Below are 14,416 nucleotides of genomic sequence, written 5' to 3' on the forward strand. Positions count from 1 at the left end.
GGTATTTTTAAACCACATCTTAACTTTACATTCTTTGAATTGAGCAATGAGCAAAAAAAAAAAAAAAAGAATCACTTGAAGCTGAAGTTCAAGTGGCGAATTTTAATCTTTAGGGCTTTCAATGCGAGGCAAATGTCTCTGTGCTTGTGCAGCGTGAAACACAATCCCTCCTCCTCCTCACATGTGGAACTGCTGCCCTTCCTCAGCTCAACACTTCCAAGCATCAGGAGCAGGGTGCCTGGCTGGATGGCTAACGTCCATGTTTCTCTACATGCTAGTCTTCCTGGCATATTACAGCAGCAGATGGATACCAAGGAATAAGAGGATACAATTGTAAGCGGTTATGGATAGATATATTACCATTATTCACATTTCTGTTCTGTAATATTATGTTTACATTCATGTATACTTCTCTGTTTGCAGTCAAATAGTGAATGCAGTATTTACGGCGGTTTTACTGGTTCCTCAATTGTACGTCATGGCAAGGTTAGTCGGACGGAAGTAAGAGCATTGAACCGCAGACATCATGCATCATTTGGATGGAAGATGAAACATGGCTCTTCATAAATATTTGTTTTGTTCAAAGGCCAAAATCTTCCAGATTCTGCAGACAGCCGCTCCTGAACAACCTGTCAGCTTCCATCGCCTTGTCCTTCATCGCTTCTGGTAAATCAAATTAGATCAGAGTTCTGATGATCACAAGAAGTACGGGAATAACTCTCACCTCTTTTCTTAGGTTTCTCAGTGATATTCACTTTGTTAGACCCTGTTCCTCAGAGCTTATGGGCCTCGTATCACGTGTTTGGACTGCTGTCATGTGGACAAGGATTATGCACTGCCATCCTGACTCTAACAGCATCAGCATGTGTAAGATGGCCGAGTGCTCATTAGGTTTATGAGGAAAAGGCCATCAGTATCACTTATCTGTGTGTGTATTTACAGGCTAAAACGACCCCTGAGCTGTACTACATGTCTCTTAGTTCTAACGGTCGCCTCTCTTTCCAGTACAGGTGAAATGCAATTCCTCTAAACGTACATATACTGCATGAGACCGCTCATTTACAGGCTATTAAGTTCAAGGGAAATAACACCTGCTTGTGTCTATTCAGGTTTTTTCATGGTGAGAGCAGGGATCTGGCTGACTGAGAGGAGGTCTGTGACGGACCACAGCAGAAACAGTGAATGATAAAACAGCCCAGCTGCCCCACGTTGATATCTGATACTCCACATATTAAGATTTCATGTGGTTTCCATGCCACCAGCAGCTGGTAACTTAAAACCATGGGAACACACACACAAAAAAAGGGAAAAGTGACTTAATCCATTTGACGTGTAATGGTCACTTCTAAAAATTGCACATCAGTTGTTTGCCCTGATTATCACAAGTTTTTTCTTTATTTGGTAATGGGTTTTATGTAACAACTGGTGATAATGGCGATAATACATACGTATATAAGTATGATTATGAATAATTATACACATAAAAATGCATTACCTGTATTATGTATATGTATTATCTGTATGCTATATTGATGTTGTAAAGATATTTGTCTCACCAGAAAAGTAAAACTATCTTTAACAGCATGAAAATTAAAAGGGAAGAACCGAGAATCTGTCCCAAAACACAAATTATAGCAAATCAATCATCTAGAGGTTCTTGCCAAAGAAAAAAAAAAAAAAATAAAACACCACAACCACTTTGGTGGCAGTAAACACATGTATAAACTATAAACTGGGAAATCCAACCAGTGCACTTTTCAATTTCAAGTAGCCATATAGTTTAACTATCCCCATTTCCTACCAAAAGAATAACATTCTTCAGATAATATGCATTCACCACAAATCAGATGATTTCACAACTAATAAGTCACATTTGGAAAATTGAGAATTGATAAAGTCACTGAAAGCAAATGAAAGAAAACAATCATATGTTAGGAAAACACTTCCTAACCCTGTGAGGGTTTTTTTTTTTTTGTTTGTTTTATGTAAGGGTTAGGGTTAGGGTTAGGGTTAGGTATTTAAATGACACGAAAAGCCACCTCAAAATAAAATGACTTCTCACCTGAGGAGCACACATACTGATTTCAGTGGAACATGAAAATGTGTGGGCTGGTAATGCGCTTTTGTGTTGGCGAAGCACCAAATATACTGAATTAAACTAAACATGTGAATCACAGCTTTGTTACCGTAATAAAAAATACAAACAATTATTAAAGCAGACAGGCTCATTTTCACTCTTTGAAAGTCTCACTCTGTGATATTTTGTTTGGGAGATGGAGTAGGGGCCGAGAAATATGAAACATACAATCAGTAGCTGCATAACTGAAAATTCACCTGAGATCCGACATGATTCCAAATGAAGAATAATCCTGGAATTATTTTAAGGCACCAGATGTGAACATTAGATGGTCATACAGCGTTTTGCAGTGTATACTTCATTATGGTCTTAATAAGGCTCTGTTAAACCAAAATCATTTCACACACGTATACAAGTAATCTAATGAGGTTTTAACCTTCAAAATAAAAAAGGACCATACCTTCTGTTTTTTTACTCAACTATTCAACAGATATACTTCCCACCCACAAATGTAACATTAACCTTTTCCGGATTTTAATTTGCCATCCCATCGTAATGCATTAGCAATGCTTTCTTGCTGGTGGAATCATGTGCTGGAAAACAGCATCCCTTTTAATGTGCGAAACCACAAACTGCATGATGTACTTTGCACAGTGTACAGTGTAAACAGAAGCAAATGGATCCACAGAGAAGGGCCGATTTCCGGCTGCCACACTAATACTTACTTTTGTGGATGCTTTATTCAGGTTTAAGTTCATGTATCTGGACCCTAAAAGATGTTTGGTTGGCTTTTATTCTTTTCCCAAAACCGGCTGGTGACCTCAAGCAGCTCAAAAGAAGAATTCAATGTCCTGGATCATAACCTCTATCCTAAAAGTGCATCATAGTCGACAAACCACACTAGCGTTCCATTAGTTGGCTTCACCCCAGTGACGGGCCATTTCAATGGGTTGGTCTTCACTCGGCTCAGCTGGGTGACCATCTCATGCTTGCCTTTACCCTATCACTAAAAGAGCCACTCTCTGGGCTCGGTTAATGGCACTGAACGTGAGGCTCATACGCTGGTGAGGTTTGTCGGGGCTCTCAGTGAAGGCCACCAGTTTGTCTCCCAGTTCATCCTCTTTAGTTCCCGGGAACAAAGAAGCTGTGTGGCTGTCATAGCCAACTCCCAACAGTATGTAGTGGAAGACGGAGCCATTAATCAACCTGCTGACTTCTTTCTCGTAGAACTGTGCTCCTCCGTCCTCCTCAACACATAAACGATGGTTGAGGTGCACTGGCATGGGGTGGATGTTAAAATATGGTATCTTCACATGATGGAGCAGCTGGCTATACACTGTGTAGAAATTAGAGTCGAGTTCAGTAAGCGGCACGCAGCGCTCGTCCACCATCCACACATGGGTGTCTCTCCAGGGGAAAGTGAAGTGGTGCAGGGCCAACCTGTGGAACAGAGCGAGGGGCGTAGAGCCACCGGAGAAGGCGACATGGAAAACACCGCTTTTACTCACTGCTGCCTCAGCCGCATCCTGCAAGTCTTTAGCTAGCTCCTCCACGAGCTCCTCAGCCCAGGCAGACACCATCTCATCATCCCGAAATTTGCCTCTGACCACTTTGAAACCACTTGTTGATGTGCCACCCATCTGATCAGGGCTTATTATTACCACCTCGCTGTTGTAGGTAATATCATTCCCCTTTACAAGGACATCCAGCATATCCCCGTTGTCTGAACCACCAGGGTAGATGCGGGGAAAAGCGTTTGATAGACTACTGAGGAGTGGTGTCCACAGGCCCCAGGAAGCCAGCAGGTTTTCAGTACTAATAAAACTATTCTTATGTCCAGCAAGAATGTGAGAAATCAGTTCTGCATAAGCTTCCCTCTCCTTTGACGGGGTTTGCACATAGTAGTCTGAAATAGCCAAACCTAAAACATTGACATCAGTATGCTCCGTCACCTCCTTCCACCCGTTCATTAAAACTGGCTTGAACAAAGTTTTACTTACAAGAATTGCTGGATATTTCAGACTGCCATGCCCAAAGTAGTAAATGATCTGTTTGGGCTTGCAGTGAATGCTGTTGCTGTTCTGAAGACAAACAATATCATTCTTGAAAAGTACACGAGCATAGCCCACCCGTTCGTCTAACATCTTCCCTGAGATGAGAAAAATCGGCACACCTTCATACTGGGTTTCAGCGATGCGTGCCAATACGGCTGAAACATACAAACACAAAAATAACTTATTAACTCGTCAATTATATTTGTAGTTTCTTTTTTAACAACTCTGTAAAGATCACACAAAACCACATTGACTAAAAGTAAAGGCTTTAAAGTTCTCACCTGCAAATGTTGGCGTGAAAGTGATGTGATCCTTGGTCTTATTCAGCTCCTGTTGAACCTCTGCGTTGTAAGCTTGATACTGCCCGATCACAGCCTGGTTCTTTCCCAAAGGGAGCAGGGAACTAATGACCCGAAGCTTATTGTTCATGACTTCCTCATGGCTGCTCAGATTCTTGGGAAGCCTCATCGTCAGTAGCGTCATGACCTCAGTTAGGTGATTCTGCAGTACATCTCTGATCACCCCATATTGGTCATAGAAGGGAATCCGCCCTTGAGGACAAACAAAACAAGTTTGTTGTTTGAAAAACAAGTGAAAGTGTGAACACACGTCTCTTCCTTCAGAACTCAAGACATTCTCTCACATGTAGTAAGAGTGAATTACCACAGATCTTATGCAATGTGATGCAGTCACCTTTGTGTACGGTCAGTCTCACAATCGAAACTATAAGAACATGATGACACCAGGAGGTAGCATGAGATCATGGGATTTAGAGTCTTCACCCCCAATTATCACTAATCAGTGCAGTCAGTTCCTTAAATTTCAGTGCTACAGAAATTATCCACAGAAGATGAATATTCCACAGGGGTCTCCTCCTCTCTAAAACAAACCGACCGACTGATGTGACTGATAACCAGGAAGGCTACATATTATACCTTTAACATCAAGAGTCTCTTTTAAGACAATCTCCACTCTCTCGATGTGGTGCTTGTTCCAGATAGGATCCAGGAAGTTCTTGTTCTCTGCTCTGAATGGAAGTATCTGTGCAACCACCTTTTCACAAAAGCAGAAAAACATGGAATTAAACCAAGTATCTCAATTACAGATTCACAGGTGAAGGCGGTGTGGAGGAGCTCCTTACCTGCTTCCCCAGGTAATGGTCGATTCTGTACATTTCCTCATCTTTCAAGGAATTCCCGAGCTGAGCCGTTAGTACCTCAGCACTAAATAAGTCATGGCCAAAAGGTTTCTCCAGCACCACCCTCAACCATGCCCTACTGGTAGGCCTGCAGCTGCTATTGATTTTATCAGCAATGTCTGCATATGCAAACGCTGGTACTGAGAGGTAGAAGAGTCTGCCCGCCTCTGTCATTCCTTCTTCCTGAAGTTGTTTCTCAATGTACTTGGCCAGATCCTGGTAGTCTTCCAGGGTTTTCAGCTGCCGATATTGTGAAAGTCGAAGGAACTGCTCTTTGAGAACAGCACAGCGCTCCTCGGGCAGGTCCTTTGGGCATGACACTGCCTTTAGGATCTCAAAGAGGACGGGTATGGCCGTGTCAGTTGGGGACAGTCCTCCGCCGTAAAAAGAAAAGGTGTTTCCACTGCTGACCTGGCTGACATACAGCTGGAAGAAGCCGTTCCACAAGTATTTCTTTGCTAGGTCACCTGTGCCCCCGACTATAACCACCGTAACGTGGCCGGGCTTCTGTGCCTCCTCTCCATATCCTCCCTGGGCACAAAGAGTGACCAGGAGGAGGAACACAGTTGCAAACATGCTCTGATCCTAACCGTCCAAACTCCTGTAAGACAACAGCAATTGAGAGACATTACACTGAGGAAATGAATGCAGCCCCAAACACAGTATGAGCTTCAAACAGGTTGAGCACACCACCCATACGGTAGACAACGTTGTATTCCTTCAATGATCATGAATCTGAGTAATAGTCAAAGTTTTATTCAAATAACCTACGCTAAAACAAAGTGAAAAAGATTACGTTACCCAGCAAAGTCTCTGCCCGTGGTCCCTTCAGGTCCCGGTGTTGTTGTGCAGTGATATAATCTTGTGAGTGAACAGTGTAGTGATCACTGGGCACAAATAGAGCAGCCGGGTAGACTTTGCACTTTGCTCAGGGCATCGAGCTTCAAGTACAAGAAGCCCGTTGTTGATAGACAGTGCGGGGGAGCTCTGACAAACTTACAGAAGATTTCCCCAAATCATTTATTTAGCAAGATGGAGAAGTTAAACAAATAATTAAAAAGTCAGACTTTTAGTTTAAAATTAACATAAATTATTCAACTTAAGTAAGATCTGGTGTGTGTGTGTACATATTTTTATATATATATAAAGCATTGATATCTTTCTATATTTCTTAAACAAAAAGCTGCTGTCATCAGTGATATATATGTTGACGCTCAACATTTGGAAACCATGACTTCCACAGTCATTTTTGTTTGTACAGTGGCAATGCAAACAACAAAGGCCAAATCATGAAACAGGAGAGCAGAATTATACCTCTGCTTTTTTCTTTTCTTTTTTTTTTTTCATTGCATAATAAAAGCTTCTTAAAAATCATAAATAACAACCTCCCACCCAGTAAAGTCTCTGCTCATGATCACTTCAGAAGCACTATCGGGGCGCAGCGCTTCAGTTACAGATGCAGTGATTATTGAATACAATTAGAGCTGTGAAAACTGTAGAGCAGCCGGGCAGACTTTGCACTTTGTTTAGGGCATTGAGCTTCCAGTACAACAAGTCTGCTGTTGATAGAGAGTGCTGGGAACCTCTGACCAACTCATTCGCGGTTTTGCAAGCACTCAGAAAGAATCCCCCTAATAATCCCATCAACAGAGTGGTATCTTATCTTAAAAGACACTATCTTTATTCAGGATTTGACATTACATTTCTGCAGCTGTTCCCACGAAATATTGCAGTTTTTTTCCAACACATGACCCCCCCCCCCTCAATCACAAGCTGCTTTTATTTCACCAAAGATAATCTTCCCTTACATCACATTAACGCTGTAATTCAACTCATCTATCCATCGAATTTGCCTCGAAAAGGGCATTTTGTTGTTGTCCACGCTGCACTACACTCATGTCATTAGCCCTTATTTATATTTTACAGCTTTATATTTTTGTGTAAAATAAAGCATCGATATCTTTCTATATTTCTTAAACAAAAAGCTGCTGTCATCAGTGATTTACTCTCTGATTGGTTCCTTCATTCTTTTATTTCATCTGGGGTTCACCTGGCGCAGGTTGCCGGTCTATTAGAGGGCCAACATGTAGAAACAGACAAGCATTCAATTTAAAGTCACCAATTGACCTAAACATGCATGTCCTTGGACTGTAGGATGAAGCCAGCCAGCGTGCCACCCTTCATTAAAAAGGATGTATTTCAGTTTTAAATGCTTGTTTTACGCATTCAGTGGTTGAAAACTATAGCTATCACCCAATAACACCTGTAAATATTGTTATCATTGATGAGAAACTGGGCCAAAGTAACTTTTTAAATGTTTGCTGAAACACTAACTGATAAATTCTGGGATGGTTTGAGGTCTTGAAGTCTACAGACTGGTTCATTCCTCAGACTAGGAGCCTACATGGTACACAGTTGGCAAGCTTGACAGTTAAAGTGAGAACGAAGGCAGCTGAAATGAATTCTTCACACTTGATGCTTATTATGTTCACGTATAGCTGATGCTGTGGAAAATGGTCGAGTCACACTTGTGATGATTTTGGAGGCTGGTGTTTGTGATTCTGTTCCCATTTCTTTGTCCATCTTTAGGATGGCAGAGTTTACTGGATTCACTGAAGTGTATGGAGCTACATGAGCAGGTCAGGTCATTGTAGGAAACCTCATCAGAGACCCCATCAGGTCTGATCCAGGTTTGACTGAGTGACCTCACTTTACAACTCCAAACTTTTCGACCGACTTACAGTGATCCTGGTCTTTCTGCTAAATCAACAAAAAGTGTGTAAACAACAGAAGAACAACCTTGGGGGCTGATTTTATCAGCTTCGGGGTTAATTTATCTCTAAAATGAGGGACTACATTATCCGGTGTGCCGCGTGAGGCGGACTAGCTCCGCCGCCATCCACCTGCTAGCTGCCAAACTGCGCCGCCATCAAAACTCACACCCGGTTCTTCCCGGTCTGACAATCAAAGCTGCTCTTCGTGTGTCCGGGCACAAATAAGACGACTAAAGTCCGAGGAGGGGACACGGTACTGACCTGCCCCGGAGACCCACGGACGGTCCGACTCCCTCCACCGGCAGAGCCGCTTCCTGCTCCGGTCACGTGACACGGTCCCACTCCAGAGACAGGCAGACAGCTGCTCAGGTGGACCGACCGACCGACTCCTCACCGGGCTGATCCGGGCTGAACCGGGCTGATCCCGGCTGATCCCGGCTGATCCCGGGGGGGTAACGGCAGCCCAAAGTTAACAAACACATCTTCATTAAATGGGACGGCGCTTTCATTGAGAACGGAAGTTCTCTTTCCGATACTCTCTTCCTGGTTGCATTACAACCGTCCGCGGTCATCTCTTTGTTTTTATTTATTTTACATTTCATCATCTACACGGACAGGTGGATGCTCGAGTGCAGGTAATTGGACTGCGGGAGGAAGCCGGTGTACCCAGTCCTGGGAATCGAACCCAGAACATTGTTGTTGGGAGGCAACGGCCCCCATCAGCCATCAGAGACGCGCAGGTCATTCGATGTTGTTGTTTGGCTCACCATCTTGTATTTAAGGCTTTTCCAGGTGGATTTTGTGTCCTTGGCTGCTGGCTGTCACTTGGGGGCAGCTGCAGACTGCAGCATATTGTCTCAACAAGAGGGACCCCTGCTGGTGTCTTTGGGGAGTAGCTGCTCTATTTGTGTCGAATACCTCTCACACAGTCTTCATGCAAAAATGTACAAAAAATAATAAAACAAAACTGAAATAAAATACGGTGACACGAAGCAGCCGTAGATTACTCAGTGAAGCAGCTGACTTTATGTGGGCAGACTATATGTCCAGTTTGAGCCGCATTAATCAGCTGTCACCACCCTCTGAATCCAGGCCCACCTCAAACAAAGCAGGTGCCCTTTTGGCCAAATAATCATCTGATTGTTGTGGCCCACACTGCCAGTCGCCCTCTGTGGAGTTCCCTTTCTCCTCTGAACAAATGTGATTGTTACAGCGTAGGCCTTGACTTAGCAGCCTTGTGGTTGTGAAGCATAATGTAACCTAAACTTCCTAAAACTTAAATTCCTTTGGACTCCAATTCACGAGTTAAACTTGTTTTTCCTGTCCCAGAAGGAAACATATTGTATTGTTTCGATGTTCTTATTTCAAGGACACAAACGAACAATTTGGCAGCACAATTCGTTATTCATAAAGGTGTAACACCAGCATCCCTCAGTAGCTGCTTTTAAATTCTCTTATCACATGGCCATCCTCTTCTGATGTTTCCAGGATCAACGGTGAACTTTTAGTGTCTACAATTATGCCAGAAAGAACAAAATAATTTTACCAACATTTGATGAAAAACGTGGATCTGAGAAACAAAACATTTTAATTTGAAAATGCAATGATGACAATTATAGAGACTCTGGCTGCAAAGACAATGATATATATATATATATATATATATATATATAAACTGGACAGACCTGATTGTTTAACTCTTCCACCAACTCCTCTTGTTATATATTCAAGAATGTCTCACCAATTATATATTCTACTTCAGCTACATTCACCCTGATCCTGGCACACACCCCACTGCCTTACAAACAGCTGTAAAGCCTGTGATCGCACTCTATAGCCCTCCCAAGATGGCTGGCCACTGTGAAATGTAAACAGTAAACAGGATGGAGCATCCTGTGTGTGTGTATGTGTGTGTGTGTGTGTGCGTGTGTGCGTGTGTGTGTGCGTGTGTGTGTGTGTGTGTGTGTGAAAGGGTGTGAAAGGAGGCTAAAGGGGCTGGCTGCTAAAGAGAGAATGAGCCCATGCAGAGGCTGCTACCACAGCTGTCGCTGCTATAACTTCAGACTTAGGAGACTGCAGGACACAAGCTGGAGGGCCACAGTGTGTGTTCAAGTGTGTCTGTGAGTGTGTGCGTGTGTTACCACCCCACAGCACACACACCCCAGGCATTCTCCACAGCCCCTGGCTTCCTTCCTCCCCTTTGTTAAGCCTGTGGGGCAGACTTCGTCAAGCTGAGCACACAAACCAATGCATATGAATGTGTGCTGTCATCTTTATTAGGCCCCTTTGCCAACATCCATTATATTTAACACGGGTCTTTAATGAAGGAGATTTCACTTTCAGTCATGCTCTCACCCCCCACTCTTAGCTGCCAGACGAGAAGATTACAGTGACCCCAGTCTGGGATATATTCGAATACACAACCGGTAAAAGAGATATACAAAACCAATAAGACAATGTATTACGTGGTGTTGAATGAAGGCTCATTTTTAGATGACTCTTTGTTCCTCTGAATAATTATATAGTTGGTAATGCTTGTTATTTGATATGCAACTTTAAAGGCAGTGTTATTAGAGGTGGTTTTGAATTTCAAAGGTGAGAAAATCCAGGCGAATTTCTTTCTTTCGTCTGTATCTGCAGTGATTTTTTTTTTTTTTCTCTCTACAGTTGCTCTTTGATGTGTGATGTCAGAGCCAATGCAGGCGGCGATTAATGATCAGGCTAAAGCCACAAAAAGACTTTACCCATATGTGTGTGAGCAATGTCCTGTGTTTTTAAACCAAATTCTCACATTTCTCCTCTTCAGAAGATGAAGACCTGTTGGAGCGTGCTCTTTCTTTTGTGTCTGAATGCTACGCTGCACACAAAACATCCCACATAGACAACAGCCACCCAGCCCAAATTCCAGTTAAGGGAGGTTGTGTTTCCAGTGGTGGCATGTGGAGCTTTTAAAATGAGATGACCGAGGACACGGAGGAAAAACAATACACAACCTTTTCAGCAAAAGTCCTGACAGCAGAGCACATTATCCCTCAGTATAGAGCAAAGAAGCTTCTACAGAACCTAATCCCTATTTGTACAGACAGTAGTTTGCATTTGGTTTCTGGTGTTATTATCAGAGAACACTTTAGTTGGTAGATAACTAACAGTATGTTTTGTGTGGTTTTAATTTAGATTTTATTCGGCGAGAGACTCGATGTATTTGTATTGACCTTGATATGCAGAGATGGGTGGGTCCAAACTTTAGTCTCTGTTTGAGTTTATTCACGTAGTTAACCACTCAATAACATACTGTCTCATTCAGTACAAGTTCAGGAGGGAAGAGTAGAAATCATCTTGCATTTCCCACAATGTCTCACGAACAGTGGTGTGATTGTCGAGCTGAGATATCTCGTGGCTGTCGTCACGCGTCATTGTTTTTGTTTTTGTTACAGATATTGCCCTGTGTGTGTTCTTGATATTATCACTCAAATTAAAAGAATGTACTCTTTTAAGGCTTCAAAATTCTAACGTTGCTGACTCATAAAGGTCTTTTAAAATCTATAGGATTAGTACAACAATTATTTTAATAGATTCATTGATTTAGTTTTACTGAAAATACTTCAACTTGGAAGTGAAAACTTCAAATAATAGATTTTTCCAAGTAATGTCAAATAATTAAAAATAGTTACAGTACAGGCCAAAAGTTTGGGTACACTTTCCTATTCATTTGAATGAGAATGTGTGTCCAAACTTTTGGCCTGTACTGTATATAATATAAGAAAAGTGATTACATACACATTCACTGTTCAACTGCCAGTTTGTAGTTACTTTTCATGTCAAAATAGAAAACATACAACCCAACAGTATATGAAAGGGTTTAAATTAGACTGAAGTTTTTCAGTTACAACATTAAAGTTTACAAGGTAGTGGATTTCATTTTGTTACAAATACTTCAAATGTGGGACTGTGACATACAAATGTGTATTTTCTTTAATTCTATAGGGATGTTTTTTTTTTTAATTATTATTCTACTTTAGTCAAGTAAATAATCTCAGTACTTCTTTCACCACTGATGACTGGGTGATACTCATCAAAATGTAAACCCAAAGGCGCGAATCCATCATTTCTCAACAAGGGCTTAGGGGGCCTTTGCCGTGAAAAACAGTAGGTGAAAAACTCCCCTGTGCTTTTAAAAGTGGTCCTTCTCTGTGTTTGCTGATACTACAAGAATTATAAGGCAAGCTGGGGGTGTGAGGGCAGCAGGGCCTGAATGACACAGGGTTGCTGTTTCGGCCACTGCTCACTGACCCACAAAATTCAGGCCCAGCCCCCAGTGTGGAGTACTTTTGTGTTGTCATGGCCCTTAGAAGCCCAGGACCAGAGGGAGGGTGGGGCGTTTGGGCTGTTAGGCTGCCGTCCACTCTCCAGCAGGACGCATGCTCTTATAGATGAAAAAAAAAAAAAAAAAAGAAGAAGCCTGAATTGTAATGAAAGCATTTGCATACTTTCGTGTTAGAGAGGGTGTTAACCTTTGACACCTTTGAGAACTGGATGACAACAGAAACCACTTCTCAGAGTCTTAAGTATTAACACAGTTGAAAATAACACTGAAGTGTACCTCAGTGTGTATCAAACAAAACCGATAGTGACAGGAGAGGAAGGACAGCCTGAGTGCTTAAGATGGAAGTTTCCCTCAAGTGGCAGTTCACACTCAAAACTTAAAGTGCGAAAGCGAAGGACACCTGAACCTTTGTGGAAAGAAAGCCCATCACATTGTCATTTTAATATAAATATAAATCTGTTTTTATTGATTCTTTATCGATTCTGTTGACAAATGGTAGATACTACTAAGAGTATTCAAACAGAAGAGAGACTGTGTTTAAAGTAGTCATCAGTTAGAGGAAAGTGCTCCTTGAATTTCACCAGTTTAAAAAAAGAAGAAAGAAAGAAAGAAGAAATCTCCTTGAAAGAATATAAAGTTTACGGGCAGAGTTGGCCTGATACCTTTAATTGCAGTGTATAAATTAATACTAATTTTGTTTCGCTTTCTTTCTCTGAAAGATGAACATTTCCTGTCAGAATCTCATGCAAACTACAAATTTTCATCCATGAGCAGTTAAAGCAGTTGTCATTTAAAGGTCAGAAAGTCATAACTCAACCCACACTTAACTTGTTAATCTATTTTTTTTTGACGACCATCTTTCATTCTGTCTGTTGTGTGATTAATGTCTGTGTATGGTAACGTTGGACAAAACAATGTCAGCCTCTTCAGTTGATTTTTTTCTTTTCTTTTTCTTTTTTTGTCGAGGGGCGTCAGGGTGGCAGGCAGTGTTTGGCTCTCAGCCTGAGGGCCTCTTCTCTCCAAGTGCATGCCGCTTCACAGAGAGGACTTGACTCTGAAATTCCTCCAGATAAGAGTTGCTAGGTGATGCTATTGTCAGATCGTCTTTGTGGTCACATATTCATACCCAAATTGTAAGGTTCTGTATGAGGACTGCCTCATTAGTAGTCATATATTCATAGGAGACCACCCCCCCCACTTGACCCCTCCTTTACCAGTCGTGGGAAAGACAAGTCCTGGATGAGAGGTGGTGGATTCAGGCAATTACTTGGAAGATGGTGAGTAAAAGTTGTCCAACAAAAATGTTACCAACACCCAAATGTATTTGTATTGCATTACTCACAACATTTGAACCATTTCAACTGCAACTTAAGATTCGAGCAAAAGTAAAATATTCAAAAACGTTTCTTAATGTATACTTAAACACTAAGTCGCTGGTGTTTAACTTGATGGACCAGAGCAGACTACAATGGACTGCTTGCGCCCAATGTTGCAGCTCATTGTGTCAACTTGAAATACATTTAAAGACAGGGCACAAACGCTGCAATACATACAGACCAAGAACAAACCACCAACAAACAATAAACAGAACTCATTTTATGGGTTCCTTTAACATTACACTTTAGTTACATTCAATGAATTGTTCCAGTTTCCCTTTCTCCAATTCTCTGAGAACATAGATAAAAAACAATATTGCCAACAGATAAAAGCATGTTTAATAATTACACACGATGCAAGTGCTGAAATGTGACTCGAATGCCTGATTGATACATGGTCTTTGGTGAATGTGTGGTACCTGTAGGGTAATTGAGTATACTACCACAATTTTTTGTTTTTAAATTCCCATAATGATAATGTCAATGATAATGTTGTTGGCCTATTTATTTGATGATTGTAGAAACATGTCTTGTTTTAAAAATATTGCTAAAAATAGTTTTCTATAGATTAAACTACCCACTACACTGTACTTACAAAAAAAAAATAAAAAAA

The 14,416-nt window shown here is 41.6% G+C and overlaps 1 protein-coding gene across 1 annotated transcript; it reads right to left on the bottom strand.

The window, feature by feature from the left end:
- Positions 1 to 1,379: 1,379 nt before the first annotated feature.
- Positions 1,380 to 8,589, bottom strand: h6pd (hexose-6-phosphate dehydrogenase (glucose 1-dehydrogenase)). The gene is given in 6 exon segments (XM_029503251.1): positions 1,380 to 3,077; positions 3,079 to 4,286; positions 4,413 to 4,682; positions 5,067 to 5,184; positions 5,273 to 5,930; positions 8,365 to 8,589. Coding segments are annotated over 5 exon segments (2,364 nt in total). The 5' UTR covers positions 5,906 to 5,930; positions 8,365 to 8,589; the 3' UTR covers positions 1,380 to 2,942.
- Positions 8,590 to 14,416: the final 5,827 nt, after the last annotated feature.

The sequence above is a fragment of the Echeneis naucrates genome, chromosome 5, assembly GCF_900963305.1.
Source record: "Echeneis naucrates chromosome 5, fEcheNa1.1, whole genome shotgun sequence".
NCBI lineage: Eukaryota > Metazoa > Chordata > Actinopteri > Carangiformes > Echeneidae > Echeneis > Echeneis naucrates.